The sequence below is a fragment of the Scleropages formosus genome, chromosome 10 (assembly GCF_900964775.1).
Source record: "Scleropages formosus chromosome 10, fSclFor1.1, whole genome shotgun sequence".
Classification (NCBI taxonomy): domain Eukaryota; kingdom Metazoa; phylum Chordata; class Actinopteri; order Osteoglossiformes; family Osteoglossidae; genus Scleropages; species Scleropages formosus.
Window position 1 is genome coordinate 14,229,234 of NC_041815.1, and position 17,132 is coordinate 14,246,365.

The following is a 17,132-nucleotide window of genomic DNA, read 5'->3' on the forward strand; positions in this document are numbered from 1 at the left end:
TGTTTTCTTACTAATAATTAAAATAATTCAGTTCCTGTTAGTGACGGCTGTTCTATTTTAGGCTCAGTTAGAACTCGCTGTGTTCATATTTGAAATGGAGAGTACAATTTACTGAAGTAATTTTGTCTATTTGAATGGGATTTGGTTTTTTCTTCCGCTATCATAAATGGGTGCCAATTTTGGGGACAAGGAATGTATACAAATTTTTACCACTGATAGTAATGATAATTATATCTTCATGTTATGAGAATTGACCTTACAAAGGGTTTGTCAGGAAGTCATTAGGCCTATCTTCATAAGGCAGGAAAAACTATGTATGAATTGAATATTTCATTTTTTATTTCAGAAATGAATACAAGAAATATTATAATGACTGGTTGATGTTCCAGTTAGCATTTTCTGTAAAGTCATACAAAAGTATATGTGTCTGTCTAGAGAAGCACTAAGCCCATAAAAGAACTGGACACCAAACAATGGATTATGAAACAAAGTTTTTATTTTTATTTTACATATCTGTACATAAACCACCCCCTGAAATAAGATTTTCAATACAGTTGGATGAAAATTATATTAACACACATTTATTTAAAATGACTTGTGTCAGAAAATCAACATTCACAAAATGTTGAAACCCAAACAGTGAACATGTTAACAAAAGCTACAAGTCGGACTACAAGGCAGGCATGTGTCCTTTTCACTCATTTAGCACCTTCAAATAAATGTTTCTCTGAAAACTACTGTTTGTGCAGAATAAAAAGAGGCCAACTTTAAAATACTGTCCAACTGAAATTTTGTTAGATTTTAGCGTTTGTACATTTTTTTCACTTTTCTACCTTGCACTAATATTTTTGCTCACCAATTTGTGTATGTATGAACATATATCTATGTACAGATATATAGATACATACACATTTGACAAATTGACAATATAATTTAGTGGCAAATGTAAAAAGTTTAAAAAAAAAACAAAGAAGCAAGGCCAATCCACTGCACAGAAAGCTTGGGACAGTATTTAGGACTAACACTTAATTTGTTTTCATCTCCCAGAAAGCGTTCCATCTTCAGCACGTTTACAACCACAGAAGCAAATGAAAATGTGGCCTTGTTCTGAGCTGCCCCTGGGGTGGGGACAATGTGGGGTGCAAGGGGCACAGCGGGTGCATCTCATTTGGAGGGGGTCTTCTCAGCCATATGTTTCTGCTGACTCTCGGCATGCCTGCAGTTACAGAGAAATAGGACTCTGGCAACCTATTTTTCTTCCCAGGAGATTTTTTTTCTCTTTCCAACTGTAATATACACAGTAGGATATTGATTAAGGAAAACACCTAAACTGAGTTGGCCACACATTTTTACGAAATTAGCCAGTGGGTTGCCTACCACTGGTCTTAAGCAAAGTACTCAGTTTAAACATATTTGATGGCAACCTTTGTGGAAAGCAAATCCAAATAAATTATTTCTTTGTACCTTCTGGAAAAAAAATCTGAACATAAACATGAGTGTCCTGAATATTACTGTTACATATCAATATCGGTAGGGCTGCAAGCTTAACATGGTGATCTGGATATAAAATATAGTACAGCAAAATAAGCTACTCAAGATACAAGTAATAGGAAATTTTAATATAATAAACTACTCTATTGTTTTCCCACACTATAGCACTATGGCTTCTGTAGTTGTTTCCACCTCTGTTTTGGAAACAAACACACAAAGGTTTCATGAAAAGATCTTGTCCTGGATCAGTAAAATGGAGGCAACCTTACCTGGTCAGATCCTCTATGTCCACCAGCATGGCATCCTGCTCCATGTGGAGTTCATCCCGGATCAAAAGAAGCTGGACCAGTTCTTCATTCAGACCTGTGGAAAACCCCAGAGCATCATCAAAATGATGATGAAGCAGTATGTGTGGGGGAAATATTGAGGTGACAACACTCAGAAGACTACAACTATTAGATTTAGGGGTAGCTTGTAGTGTAGGCCTTAGTAATGTTCAGGATGTAAAGGTTGCAGGTTTGAAATCACGTCAAGCTGTTGTACCCTTGAGAAAGGTAATTACCCTAAAATGCTGCGGTATAAATGGATAAATAACATCAGGTAGCTTAACATTGCAAGTTGCTTTAGAGAAAAGCTTCAGCTAAATGAATAAATGGAAATGTAGATTTCATCATAAAATACTGTATATACAAGTTCCTGGCATATTGTGGGCTAAATAATTGTAAGTTATTTTAAAAAATAATTCCTTTTCCATCAATGTAAAATTTCCACTTGAAAACTTACTGAACTCTTCCCTTTACCTTTATCTTTATTCAGATGGATTCCTTTAAAAATAATATAGAATAGAAAGTAATAGCCTTAATAAAACCTGAACTGTGTTCACAACAAATGCAATAATTTTCCATTTTTTGTAGAATAAAATTCACCTGTAGTAATTTTAATAATTTTAATAAATTGTGACTAAGTTTTTGGTAATGAGAAAGACTTACAGGAAAAAAGTCAATGTTGATTAATTTCTGGATTTATTTAAAACTTCACCTCATGTGGTTACCCAGCCTATTATTACTGTACATCAATACCAACAGGAAATGTAAAATGGTTGCGATTTTGACGCCTTTTATTACAGGCTCTTGTGTTTGAAATGCTTAGTGTCATATAGTAAGGTGTGTACACATTTGAAGAGGAAGAAAGATTGCAAGAAGTAGTATGACTCCTCAACATGTGTATGTAGGTGTGTGGGAGGGGGGACAGGACACGTGGTTTTGTTATATGAATGTGCTCTTTGTTTGTGTGTACGTACTCTCAATCTGGGAGTGCAGGTCATTGACGATAACCTGCAGCTGGCCTAGGGTCATGTCCCGCAGGTCGATGGGTTTCAAGCTTCTTTTCATCAGACACTCACTGATGTGGGGCATGTGGGGTAGCTGCAAAGGAAGGAGAGGCAAATTAACATAGATGCACTGCAGTGAACAGCTCACAGTCAAAGTTGGACAGACATGATTAGACTGCATATTATTAGTCCATGCAGCATGCATAGTTTATGGTACTCGGCTGTATGAGAAATGCCACTTAGACTGAACCCATTTTTACAGCTGGATGAATCAGGAAGCAATAAATGTTAGCATCTTTCTCAAAGAAATGACAGCAGGCCTTCTCTAAATACCCATATTTTTCTGTGAAGTCTCATCTGTGTTTGCTGGGCATCACAAAGTGATGAAAAGTTGGTGAATGTTAAACACATTGTATCATAACTGTAAAAAATATTCACGCAAGATTAAAGATCTTAAGTTAAATGGAACTGCTGGTGACACGGCTCCTGGTACTGCTGCTACCCATTGTTCCCATTGAGTCACACAAGCAGTCTGTACAGAAATATTTAGCCACAAGGGAGCAGCTCTGAGTCACCCACACAACCTGGTGTGACAGGGAGACACAGTTCTAGCGGATTACAGCAGCCGCAGGGCTCAGGGAGATAATCCTAAATGCATGCAATAGACATGATGTGCTCCTGGGAAAGCTGTCAGTGACAGAAAGCTTAAGTCAGACACATCAGATCACCACGTCCCTTCCTCCCACAGTAGCAGGGCTCAATATGAGTATGTTGCAGAACTTTATGGTGCTTATTGCTGTTATTTTGTTGCTTAGCTTAGTTTTTTCATACAGCAACTTAGTTTCACTCATTTACAGAAGATGTTTACCTGGAGAAATTCAGGGACTTCTTCCTCAGCATTGTCCCCAGGGACTCAAGCTGGTTGCCTTAAGCTGATCTTCACCATTAGGGTGCCATGACATGTATTGTATTTTACATTCATTCATTCATTTAGCTGATGCTTTTCTCCAAAGCAACTTACGGTTATTTACCCACTTATTCAACAGGGTAATGCCACTGGAGCAATTTAGGGTAAGTGCCTTGCTCAAAGGTACAACAGCTGGAGCTAGGACTTGAACCTGCAAACTGTGAGTTCAAAGGCAGCAGCTCTAACAAGTACAGTACCAGCTGCCTTTTTAGTCTATCTTCGGTTTCAATTTGATATGAAATATTCTGTCTGATCAAATATACAATAATTTTGATACATTTGATTTTGATTATCTGAATTACTAGTACTGATCCCCAAAAGCCTAGGCCATTTATGTTTATTAATTTGGCAGATGCGTTTCTCTAAAACAACATACGGTTAACTAGTATTTAGTGAACACCTTTTCTGAAGGCAATGTAAATGATGTACACTAAGGGTAATTTAGAGTCACCTATCCACCTGAAGCACGTGTCTTTTGACTGTGAGAGGAAACCAGAGTACCTGGAGGAATCCCACATTGACACAGGGAGGGCATGCAAACTCTACAGACTAAGCCAGATTCGAACCCTACCTGCTGAGCCACCACACTAGTCACAATTCATCCTCTCTGTTCTCTTTGTAACGGGGTACAAATGTTTTCGGTCCAAATTCCCATACCACATGGATTACTGCTTTATTTCCTGATTTTTGGTTTCCTTCTCCCACCCCCCCATATGTCACACTGTCCCCACTTAGTTTGACCACCACCATGATGACTGGATTCAAGCATCAGGATGGGATTTCTGAAAGACTGCTTAAGAAAATTCCCCACTAATAACCAATAAATCCAACTCATAGTAAGGCAGATGCAGTCACTGTGACCTTTTGTTTCAACAGTTTCCCACTGAGCGTGGCCACCTCTTTCTGCCACAGTGACGTCGTCCTTTCATTTTTGTTTTCTGTGGCCCCTATGCGGTTTGCTGCACTATCACCAGTCTGCCAAGCTTGAGGTTACTTCCTCTTCCAGAGCTGACATGATTAGTGACTACCATTGCGGAGTGTATGTGTAAGCGAAAGAGTGACAGAGAATAATGGCGAGGGGGCGATTCTCACACCATCACATACAGTAGAGCCTTTTCATGAGCTACACCTGTTTGGGTTTGAAGAATTTGACTTGATTAGGTCTTCCATTTGGTACCCCCACTTTGACTTATGAGGCATTTCTTTGCTTTTACATGGACTGAATTTGGATTTTGCGTACTTCCTGACAGCTTTAAGTGCATGGTACACAATAGCTATGAAAACTGAATAAGTGCAGTCCATTTTTTATGTTGTGCTATGATGGCTAAAGTTTACTTAGTTGTGTCCATTAACATATTTGGTGATGTTTTAGCATAAATAGATGCCACTTGGGGTTCAGGAACATATAAGGCCTTTTAGCATTGAAACTAATGGCAATTTCATCTTTAGGGTATGAGAGTTTGCCTTACGAAGGGTTTTTTACGAATACATTACCTTCGTAAGGTGAGGAAAGACTGTATTTTCCCTGGTTTTCTCCTCCAGGCCCCTGTCTTTATTTAACATCTGGAAATGAACCTTCCTCATTTGTTCTTTTAGTGGGGACCTTGGTTTCCCACTAGAAACTTTGGTTTCTGACACAAATTAGTGGCTCATTCATAAAGAAAGAAAAAAACCTTATCCTGTTATGATGTAATGTGTGCGTAGTGGTTGGTTAGAAATGCCAAGTATTTGATGATTTCAAATAATTTTATTGGGAGTTCTGAAATTTCTTTGGAAGGCCACAGAGCTAACATGAATTAAAAAGCCCTTTTTTTTTTTTTTTTTTTTTTTCCCCCCTCCCACACAATTTCTCTGGCCTTGGATGCTCCAACGGCAACAATATAAAAATTTAGAATAACATTTCCTGAATGATTCTAAGTAAATCATTTGCAAAAATTTTAAAGAAATTATTTTAAAGGTGAGGGTGCGGTGGCGCAGTGGGTTGGACCACAGTCCTGCTCTCCCGTGGGTCTGGGGTTCGAATCCCGCTTGGGGTGCCTTGCGACGGACTGGCGTCCCGTCCTGGGTGTGTCCCCTCCCCCTCCGGCCTTACGCCCTGTGTTGCCGGGTAGGCTCCGGTTCCCCGTGACCCCATATGGGACAAGCGGTTCTGAAATGTGTGTGTGTGTGTGTGTATTTTAAAGGTGGATGATAAGTCATTGTGTACTACTTGCAATTATGGCAGAAGACACTCAGAATAAACATTACTGGATCCTCTGCATCTCTGACAGTGCCTATGTCAAATGTACTGGCTATTCATCTTATGAACAGAATTAGAAATTGTTGATGAGGCAAATGTTTATACACACACACACACACACATTGTCAGAACCGCTTGTCCCATACGGGGTCACGGGGAACCGGAGCCTACCCGGTAACACAGGGCGTAAGGCCGGAGGGGGAGGGGACACACCCAGGACGGGACGCCAGGCCGTCGCAAGGCACCCCAAGCGGGACTCGAACCCCAGACCCACCGGAGAGCAGGACTGCGGTCCAACCCACTGCGCCACCGCGCCCCCGCAAATGTTTATATTTAACAGTATTTTCTTCAATCGTCTATTTTCTAAAAATGATCTGAAAGAGTTCACTTGACCTGTAGTTACATGCTGCACACCTGAACAGTAGGAGTGTTGGTGATTGATAGCAAATGATGAATGTTACACTCTTTTGGGATGAATCACCATGGAATAGGAGTTCATGAAGAAACAATTTTTATTTTCATCTATCCATTTTCAGTAACCACCCATCCTGGTTGCAGGGATCTAAAACCAATCCTGGAATCAGGCCGAGGTAGAGTACATGCTGGATGAGATACCAGCCTTTCACAGGGTAGCCATACACACACTAGGGGCAATTTAGCATTACCAGTTTAAGTGAGTTGCATCGTTTTGGACCGGAGCACCCAGAGAAAACACACACACACACAGGGGGAACATGCAAACGCCACATAGTGAGCTGGATTCAAACCAGTGCCTGGTGAGGCAGCAGCACAACTCGCTACTTGCTGCAGCACTGTGGCACCCCATTTTTATTCTTAATCTGTCATTTTAAATTTATTACAGCTTTATCCATGATTTTTTTTAGAACCTGATCTGTGGGGGGAAAATAAAAATCTGTTTTGCTAAGTGACTTTGGAGTTACTAAGGAATTAAGGGCAGCCTTCCAGTCACAACTGTTTTCATAAGCTGAACAATTGCAGTTTTCCACCATGCAAGCAACTGGAACAGTGTACTGGTTTAAATCAGGCTATACTACAACTATTCGGTTTTATGCCATTTTTTTGGAACACTCCGGCTGGCCATTTTGCATCCAAATGCTGCTGAAGCTGTAGTGGTGGTTGAACTCACAATTATCTTGGCACTGTGAGAAAACAGCACTACTCGCTGTACCACCCCACAGTTCAAATCCAGTTGTAACAGAGCTCTAATCAGTGAGTTATGGAATTTAGTCATTTATTTGTTATAATTCCAGATCATACAATGGGTATTATGGTGACTGAATTAATAAAACTGTAGCCAGCTTAGACACCAGCATCCTGCTATTTGTCTGTCTACTTTTGACTGCAGTTCACGAATCCTATCCCGTGAATAGCAAGTCTCTCTGTCCTAAAGGAAAAGAAAGGTCAGATTTCTAACGGGAATGTTTTGAGCATCATTGCTTCTGATGGATGAGCACGGGTCCTCCTCCAACATGTTACCAAGTGTGTCCTCGGATATGAATTATTGATGGAGCAGCACAGCTGTTCTCCTGAATAAGAGAAGCGCTGTACCCGGGTACAGAGAACGGGGAATAAAGAGTTTAAGAAGCGTGTTCAGAGGCAGTGGTGCAGATTAAATGGTTTAAAATAGTTATGATCACGGCCAGAGGACTATACAGGAGGGGGTGAGGTACTGGGGGTGTCCCGAGACCAGTTCCCAGTAAACAAGGGTACTGTGACGCTGGCAGTGGTCAGTTGGTCTATGACCACAGAAACTAAAAATGTACCCTTTCCTGTGCCTATTAGTACTCTGAGCTCCAGCTGGGAGTAAATTTACCTCTTCAGGGGAACTCCTGATGCCCAGCTCAGTACAATGAGAGAGCCTGACCTAGTTTAATTTCAATCATCAAATTCTCAACATGGTTTGTTAACTTTCTTCAGAAATGCTCAATCTTGGCATTTTAATTTTGTACTTGACATTCTGGCATCGGAAAATACTTGAATTCTTCTTCCAAGAAATATAATTACTGTAAGCAGCACAGAAAAAAGAAAACATGCAAAGTGTATGCAAAACTTGTGGCATAAATAATGTGCTTTCTCCAGATGTACCTGTGTATGTACAAATATATGGTTTTCACATATAACGTTATTTCCGATTATGACTTTAGTTCAGTCAATGGGTGTAATGTCAGGTTTTTACTATAGTACTGTGTTATAACAGCATCTGTATGTGTCGAATTCTTCTGAAAATGATATATCAGTACAATTGTATATCAGTAAGTTACAAATAGGGGTGGACATACTTTTTTATGCTTGCCAAACTGAGACATTTGGCTGCTTTTCCAAATACTTGCTGTCTTGCTGGATGGCAGACCAGTTCAGGTGTGTGTGTGTGTGTGTGTGTGTGTGTGTGTGTGTGTGTGTGTGTCTGTCAGTTTCAGGTACACTATAGCTAAAGTAAATTTATCCAGTCTTTTTGCAGCATCATATTTATAATTCTTAATTATTCTATAATTCTTAGAATTATTATTGAGAATTATAATATTGAGAATTAGAATTATTTTAATAATTCTAATTCTCAATATTTCAGAGCAATTCAGTCCCAGTAAATGTTGAATACTTCCACTGATCAAAGCAGCAGCTTGAACACATGAAAAGGCATATACCATGTTCATTCAATGCAGGTGCAAACAAGCAGCTAGTAGGAGAGTGTTTGGACAGGTTTCCAAAAAAGTCTTATTTCCATTTCCACAAGGGGCCTTGCTATTGTTCATTTGACAGCACTTAACAGACTGAATTGCTTCAGTAAACATGCAGCTTATATGTGGTTGAGTAAATGGGTACGGTGTAAAGTACTGCACTATATGCTTTAGACAAAAGCTACTCCCATGCTTGATGATCAAAGATTGATGATAATGATTACACAGGTGTGCAAACTCCAATTGTTGAGGACCAGAGTGCAGGTTTTACAGAATACATTTTTAATGAGTTTGAAAGGTCAAATCTGAAATTCCAAATGAAATCTCTTAAAGGGCAAGTTAAACCATTTCTGCATCTGAGCCCCGTATAACAATTACCTTATCCTCTAAGTTGTTACTGGATTAAAAAAAGTCAACTAAGGGAATGTGCCTTTATTTTTGTTACTATAATTAGCAATGAAATTTTGTTTCCTGACACTTTTTAGAAAGGCAGCTTACAGTATTTCCAATTTATGCTGGTGACTGTTTTTGCTGAAACAGGTCAGGTGGAACAGGTTGGTTTGCTCAAGGGTAGTACAGAAATAATTTGGAGTGAGGCTTGAATCAGCAACCTTCATGGAACAAGGTGCATATTAACCTGCTGCCTGTTACATTATATTTAAAAATAAATATTGGACTCAGTTGAGAGTTTGAGCAGCAAGTCCGCTGCCCTTAAGGTATGGAATTCAGCACACTGGTGTGTCACCATCAATGTGGACCATCAGTAAGGACCATAAGCGATAACTGTGAGACTGACCAGGTCGGCTACAGGAGACTTTTTACGGTTCTGCTTCTCCACTTCCACCTGCATCTTGGCCATGGGCTTAGCCATCGCCAATGCCAGCTTGGCCTCTGCCTGCAGCTTCTTCTGCCTGCTCAGGAAGTCCATGTCCTCCAGTGACTCCGAGTCGTCCTCTGTAGTGTCCCTGTCTGAGTAGGATGAGCTCTGCTTGCTCTGCGCAAACACATTAGCAGATAGCAATTGGTAGGTAGGGAGAGAGAAAATGAAATATGAAAATGTAAGTCTTAGCCTCTTAGTTTTTAGATGTATTTCATGTTTACATATATATTTTATATTCATATACACACATCCATCCCTCACAAAGTATGAAAATATATGCCTCTTTATTATATAACAATCTTATAACGTCTTTATTCTACTGCCACAAATGTGATGATCCTGAAGTACACACCAACAAAACAGAGATGGCTCCTAATAACAGCTTCCGTAACTGGTTTTCAGTTCAGAGGAGTTGTTCAACATAATAGTAACTAAATAAACATGAAATTGAAACATATATGTAAATAAACTGGTGAGGAATAACAACATAAAATTTAACATCATGGGGAAGGTCTGGGAAGCATATTATCTCTTTCAGGGATGGATGCCCTCCGACTGCCGCAAGGTTTAAATGAAGGGTGGTGAGCGCACTCCCCCTCCTTCGTCCATAGTGTACCATCCACATGCATAACAAATAAAATAAAACCTTAATGCTGTGATCAAATGAACATGATCAAACATTTGCTTGATTACAAGTGAATGAAAGCATAAAATTAAGACAAGCTAAAAAAATTTCTGTTCCAGATATTACATTTTTAGTGTTATCATTGCCATGCAATTTTATTTAGATTTTCAATAAACTTTTCAAATGAATTAATCCATATATATGTACCTACATAACTTTGCATGTATTCAACTGTCATCAATTAAAATCTCAAAATTAGTTAAACCAGTGGTTCTCAACTCAATATCCTTTAGTACTTTTTTAGCTGTAATTCTAATTACAAATCTCAACTTTTCTGTAATGAAAGAAATTAATATAGCAATGCTGAGCTTAATTATTCAATCCTTAAGATATGTAGTGTTTTAAAGGATAAGAACAGATGAAAATAAAATCATATTTACAAAATGGATACAGACATTATTTCTTCAAAAAGATGAATAAGATGAAATTTTTTTTTGCTTGTTTTTTCCACCATTATAAGACAGCAGGTTTATTTACAAACATTAACAGTTGATTCAATGTCATGAGAGTGCAGGAATCATTCACTGAAGCGTGGTGATGTTTTCAGGACCACATTAAATGTCCTCCATGAGTAAACAAGACACTATCATTCTGAAAATGTAGGTGGTCACCTGGAACGTGGTAATTTTCTTTCACAGGTAAAGGTCACGTTTCAACTCCAACGTTGATGTTTCCCAGGACACAAATGACTACTGATTGTCAAGTCAGCATGACCTGAAACCCCCACCTTGCCTTAGGTAAATTTTTTTAGGGAAAGTGGAAATCTGAAATTAATTTACTAGATCATTCTAAAAAAAAAAAAATACACATGCTAGTAATAAACGGCAAGCGATAAAAGATATTCATCCAAACACTTTTGTGCAGAATGCGTGCAGTTCCCATCAGTGTGATCATTATTATTATTTTTAATTATTATTTCTTAGAATAATGTAATAGTGATGGTTGTATTTAGATTTATTAATCCCATTAAAAACATATTGAGGTCAAAGGCAGACTGCATAGAATTAAAGCTGTTTTAAAATGTGTCAGTGCAGAAAGGTCATTGCCCTCTCAGAGTTTTTCCCCAAAGAGCAGAAAATGCCCCTAAATGAAGTCTTACAGCCCATGAGTTTGCCCTTCTGACATGTCTTACTCTCTCTATTAACTCCCAGACAGAATATCACCAGTGATCCATGTCTTTTATTATTCATATCTCATTTGCTTTGCGTATATTGGTTAACTGTGTGGAAAATGGGACGAGGCAATCCTTCCTCATGTACGCCTAATTCTCGCCTCCTGACTCACATGACTGCTGTGCGTGAGTGTCCGTTTCAACACTTTCCTTAGAATGAGGAGTCTCTTTGTGTTTTTATTATTCACATTTGTCATTTGAATGCTGAAAAACATGCAGTATGTTCTCCATATTTCAAAAGAGTCCCTCAGAATGATTTATACTGTTTCATTTTCATGTGACCTTTTAAATTAATAAATTACACAACGCAGCTAAATTTTTCAAAGTTCTTATGTTGATTTCCGCATTGATTGATTAAAGTTTACTGATTACAAAAATACCACTAGTTCTTCTAGAGTTCCAGTTTGGTACTTTACAGCCATTGGAAAATTGTAGATGATACCGAAACATTCTAAGAAGCATCAGATCCAAAAAGGTACTGGAATATTCGGTGCTTGGAAGCTGGTGTCAAAACTTGATAATTTCAAAATTGGGGAATATTTTTCTAAAAACTGACATATAGTACGATCTAATGCCAAAAGTATGTTTACTCTGACAAAACTGAATGGAAAACGCAACAAAATGGACATAAAATGTTTGTTACATAACTGAAATGAAAAAGAAAATGCAGAAAGATAAAAGTGGGTTTCCTGCAGTGGTTGTGTCCAGGCGAACCCAGTGCGTACCATGGGGGACAGTGGGGTGTCCAGGCTGGTCTCCGTCTTGCTGTCGTCAGCATCGCTGTCCTTGTCGCTGCCGCTGTCATTGACGAAGCAGATCTGCAGGTTCATCCCACTCTGGAGTCTGGGAGCGCAGTGACAGACAGACGACCGCCTAATGACTTAGTGTGGGATCACGGAGGACGGGGGGGGCTTGGCTCAGGAATTGTTCTCAAAAAATTAAATCATGTGATTACTGATTTTGTAGAGTGTTTCAAGGAACAGAAGCGACAATCATTTCGGCACTGACAAAGCTATCTGAGAACCTGTTTATCCACCGTTTACCCAGACATACATCTGTATCAACTATAAACTCATCAGAAAATTCATTTTGCCAAAAGCCTCATCACGTCCCAGGAAGGATGCACATGTTGCTTAATCCTCAGTGTCATGCAAATGACATATGTGTTAAACCACCTCCCCCCCATGCAGACTATCGACCTGATGCCTATTACATTATATTAAAAAAGGCCTCTGACTCAGAGTGAACACAGAGTGAAATGTTGAAAGTCCTGCAAGAAATTAAGTAACCTCTTGTGAGCAGTAATTAGAATCGCAAAATGCGCAGACGCTCCTTGTATTCGAAACGGTTCAATGTGCTCCGAACTTGTGCGCGCCGCTGGGCTGGGAGCAGGACCCTGTCGTGATCTGGAGCGACTTTGCGTAACACTTGTGTACAATGTAGAGATTGCGCAGCTTTAACTAGATCTGCGGCCCTTTGCTCCTTGCTCCGAGTCCTTGGGACACCGAGCAGGGATTTACCTGCGGCATCGACTCATGGAAATTACCAGCGAAGCCTGTTGTTTAACGTACCTCAATCCTGGAAAGCTAAACAAGGCGCAGGGCAGAACTTCCAACAACTGTCACGTCAAGTGGGCGGCAAGCTTCTCTTTTTCGAAGTGCAGAGCATGGAATGAACGCAGAGGCACTTCCTCAAACACCACAGCTTGCTATCTCACCTCGGTTTAGAAGAACTGTGGCCATTTCTCCGAAACCTGTCTTCCTCCTCGAGAGCGTCTCTATTGTCTGGCAGAACTCGTGCACTAACACACCTCTGTTGTGTCTGCTGTGTCACATTACTGTAAGTCCAGCTCTGCCTGGTCCTACAGCCATGTAACTTCCCTGTGGACTTTTATATTTGACAGATGGATCATCTGAAGGTCATCATTCAGAAGTTATTATATTTCAGGCCCCATGTCCTGTTTGCTAAAAATGCATGAAGAACGAAAGCAAAAGCGACAATCCTCAGATTCTTGGCATGTTAGGAAAAAGGACCCCCTACTGCAGCAAGTGCTACATTTAGTAACATACTCAACCCTGACACTTACCTGTGTTGAAAAGGTGCAGCACAGGAACACCTCTCTCACACACACACACACACACACACACACACACACACTCTCACTCTCTCTCTCTCTCTCTCTCTCTCTCTCTCTCTCACCGTGACGACAGACTGGGCTTTCCACTCTTGCTGCAGCTGGTGTAGAGGCCGGGCCCATCGTCAAAGAAACTGCCCAGTGCCAGCTTCTGCCTGATGGACTCTCTCTCATTCTTTTGGGCCTGCGGGGCAGAGGAACAAGCAACCACATCAGCGTGTGTGTCGGTGCAAGCGTGTCGGTGTGAGCCCAAAGCCCGTATAACGCACACGTCACATAAAGATGTCAAAGAAGAATTCTCGAGCCAAGGATCCTGAAGAAAACTAACGCCGACTTCCTGGGCCACACCTGCAGTCTCAACACGTTCTGTCGCCTGCCTTAGAGGTACACAGGCCTGCAAATCTAAGCTGCTGCCTGCAATTATTTACCCTTTTATATAGCTGGGTAATTTTACTGGAGTAACTTAGGGTAAATACCTTGCTCAAGGGCACTGCGGCTAGGATTCAAACTCGCAACTTTTGGGTCCGAAGGCAGCAGCTCTAACCACCACGCTACCAGCTGCCCCTTACATAGCAGTGTGCGATCAAGGCCAGTGCGATCAAGGCCAGTACTTGTCACAAGAGGGCGCTATTGTGCGAGAGACATGAGCATAGACTCTTGGTGAGGGATATTTTCAGGAAGCTTAGGAAGCCACATGAGAGAAGGAGCAGGGGCACTGCAGCCCTCAGGGAGGCATGTACTCAGGGAAGAGACAGGAGATCAGAAAAAAGGCAAACAGACACACAGAGCCCGTGTTGGAGTCTCTCTGACACACGTACACACTGCACCAAGGTATATGAAACATCATTAAATACAATAAGACCCCAACAAACAGGGCTGAGTGGAGCCTTCACTTACTGTCATGTTCTTGGTCAGATCTTCCTGCTCAGGACATGTTCAGATCCACACCAGACAGGATCAGCATGTAATAAAACCGGCTGTGAGGCGCCTCATAGGTTCTCACCTTCAACCTTAGAGCAGAGACTTTGAAAACTGCATCCACCTGGACTGAGGAGAGCCGTACGCTGGTTCCACGGCCGCAGGTCACGCTACAACAGCAGAAACGCTCCACTTTGACGTGTACGCTTCTCCCCATGTTCCTGCTGTTTTCTATTAAACCTTGCGTCTCCTCTGCTGGCTCTCGCATGGTTTAAATTGCCGTAAGACAAAACCGCCGTCGTTCCCGATGAGTATTATTGAAAGTTTCCCATGGAGCCCATTCGTAACGAGTAACAGCTGGGAAGGGCGGCTCCTGTGAGCCGCCACACGAACCAGACCCCCCCCAGTAAAAATCGACCACTTGTTTAGGCGCTGTTACAATGGAGGATGGAGGAGGATCGCTGTTACAATCGGAGGAAGAACGGAATGCGACGAACAAACAGACTTGGCAGCGTGGAAGGTGGGAAGCTGGACTCCAGGCGCCGCAAGCTGGCGAACGGCAGTGACTGACTGATTTCACCGATGGTCCAATCGAAGAGCGGCCGGGAGCAGGGCCCTGGCGAGGGCGAACAAATACGGCCGCCGATAAGCCGCCGGGCCGTAGGGGGCAGTAACTAGGCAACGGCGGTCGCACAAGCACGTGGGTCGATGGATGGGAAGCTACTAGCGAGGAACATGGCAGGTCGCCACAGGAAGCTCAAACCTTATCGCCGTTCATTCCAGGGAGCCAGAACAGACCATTTGTCTGTCAGCATGTAAGAAGTAACCCCCCCGAGGCACTGATGGAGCACCGTGTACCACAGCGCTGCAGCCGACCACAAGCACATCGATCGCCCGTCCTCCGCTTGTGGCATAATAAAGGCCTGGATGGAGACGACTCGTAAATGGACTATAGACGGAAGGCGGGAGGGACGGGGGGGGGGTCTGTCTAAAGGACATGTTGGTCCTCAACCCCTCCTAGATAAGGGCCTCTTACAGCCAGGCCATTTCATAAAGAAATCCTTCAAAGTCACACAGTCTAGACGCACGAGTCACCAGGAGATGCTGTTAGAACACGGAACGGAGAGACATTTTTGTCTCTGGAAGCGAGACGACTCCCATCACCCCTTGACAGGATGTGTGGATGTCAGGTGGAATGCAGCAGCAGAAGCAGGAGGGAGTGGGGGTTCAGTCTCTCAGCCCCATATCATTGACAGTGCGCCTTAATCACTCACAAATACTGAGAGAGAGACACACACACACACGTGAAAACAAAAACTGAGTGAGAGAAATCAGTACTTTCATTTCCAGTATTGTTTGGATAGGGGGATAGTCCAGCTCGGGCTCACTGGGAGCCGCGTCTGAAGACCGTGTCAACAGAGGGACGCCGATTCACGACCCAGGAGGGAAGGGGTGGGGCTCGACTGCAGCTAGAGTCTGTAATTCACATAATTCAATGCAATTAGTGCTTCGCAGCAGCAGCAGGAGCACTGTGGGTCGCAGAGGTGTTTGTCACTCCCAATTTGTGTGTGTGAGCGCGCAAGAATAGCACAGGGCTCAAGCGAGAGCCTCTGCAATGGTGGAGAGGGGGGAGAGAAGTGCAGGGGGATCAGGCCAGTCCAAGCCCTCGAACCCATTCCCTTACACTCAACACACACTTGAGTAGTTGTGCGCTGTGGACTGACTGCTCCGTGTGCGCTGCCGCGGCAACGGGCGCGTCGCTCGCTATCCGTGACAGAAGCTCGGAGATGGAGCGTCCCCTAAATGGGCCACCTGATTGAAGTTCGAAACAAATGCTCACGCCCGAGTCTCGTCGCCATTTGTCACTCCACGCCGCAGCGCCGACACGCCTTCGCCCGAGATCGAAAGTTTTGACAAACTATTTCATTTCCTCCGTCTCGGCATCGCAGTGCCGCAGGATTGAAGGGCCTCGAAATTCGATTTCCCAAAAAAGCCACTGTGCAAAATTGAGTTTTTCCTAAAGTGTAAGCAGCAATTTCCTCCCGTGAAAACCCACCCTCAACAGCGGACTCCTCCGGCGCTGCCCTGCCCCCCGCTCCCTCGCACACCGGAACGGTCGCGCCCCGCAAACAATGGCGGTCTTTCACTGCGACCGGTCACTGTTCGCGACCTCGCACCCTGGGATCGCGAGCCAGCTCACACACAAACAGCGAGTTCACGGAGAAACAAAAGCCCTGTGTGTGTGTGTGTGTGTGTGTGTGTGTCTCTCACAGGTAAGACAGTGTGTGTGCTTTTGCTCTTGTATGGAACACAGTGTCAAGGAGTGCAGGAGTGCGTGAGCGTGTTTCAGCATGATTGCGAGCGTGCGGCGTTTACGTTAAACACGGAGTGAGCGCGAGAGCGAGGCTCTCAAACGGTCGGTGTGTTCCAGAACCAGAGCGCTGTCGTCATACGAGACGCGTTGCGTTCTAACGCTTTCGCTGTCCGAGTGTTAGGCTGCAGCGTTACGCTAGTTCCAAGCTTCCCACCTTTCACCATGCTCAGCGTAGAGTGTAAAACCAGAGTAAACCCTGGAAAGGACATCTATTCCCCCCCCCCCCACAGGCCACATTCCTACCGAG

General features: G+C 42.6%; 1 protein-coding gene across 3 annotated transcripts in view; it reads right to left on the reverse strand.

The window, feature by feature from the left end:
- Positions 1 to 478: 478 nt before the first annotated feature.
- schip1 (schwannomin interacting protein 1) overlaps positions 479 to 17,132 on the reverse strand; it is a 166,896-nt gene continuing 150,242 nt past the window's right edge. For 2 of the 3 annotated variants that reach the window (XM_029255447.1, XM_029255448.1), the window contains exons 3-8: positions 13,659 to 13,777; positions 12,185 to 12,302; positions 9,520 to 9,717; positions 2,792 to 2,915; positions 1,761 to 1,854; positions 1,211 to 1,286 (exon numbers count right to left, since the gene is read on the reverse strand). In XM_029255447.1, the coding sequence (XP_029111280.1) occupies positions 1,223 to 1,286; positions 1,761 to 1,854; positions 2,792 to 2,915; positions 9,520 to 9,717; positions 12,185 to 12,302; positions 13,659 to 13,777 (717 nt within the window). In that variant the 3' untranslated portion in view covers positions 1,211 to 1,222. Of the gene's footprint in view, positions 1,287 to 1,760; positions 1,855 to 2,791; positions 2,916 to 9,519; positions 9,718 to 12,184; positions 12,303 to 13,658; positions 13,778 to 17,132 lie in introns of all 3 variants that reach the window. The other variant, XM_029255446.1, reaches the window with a different exon arrangement.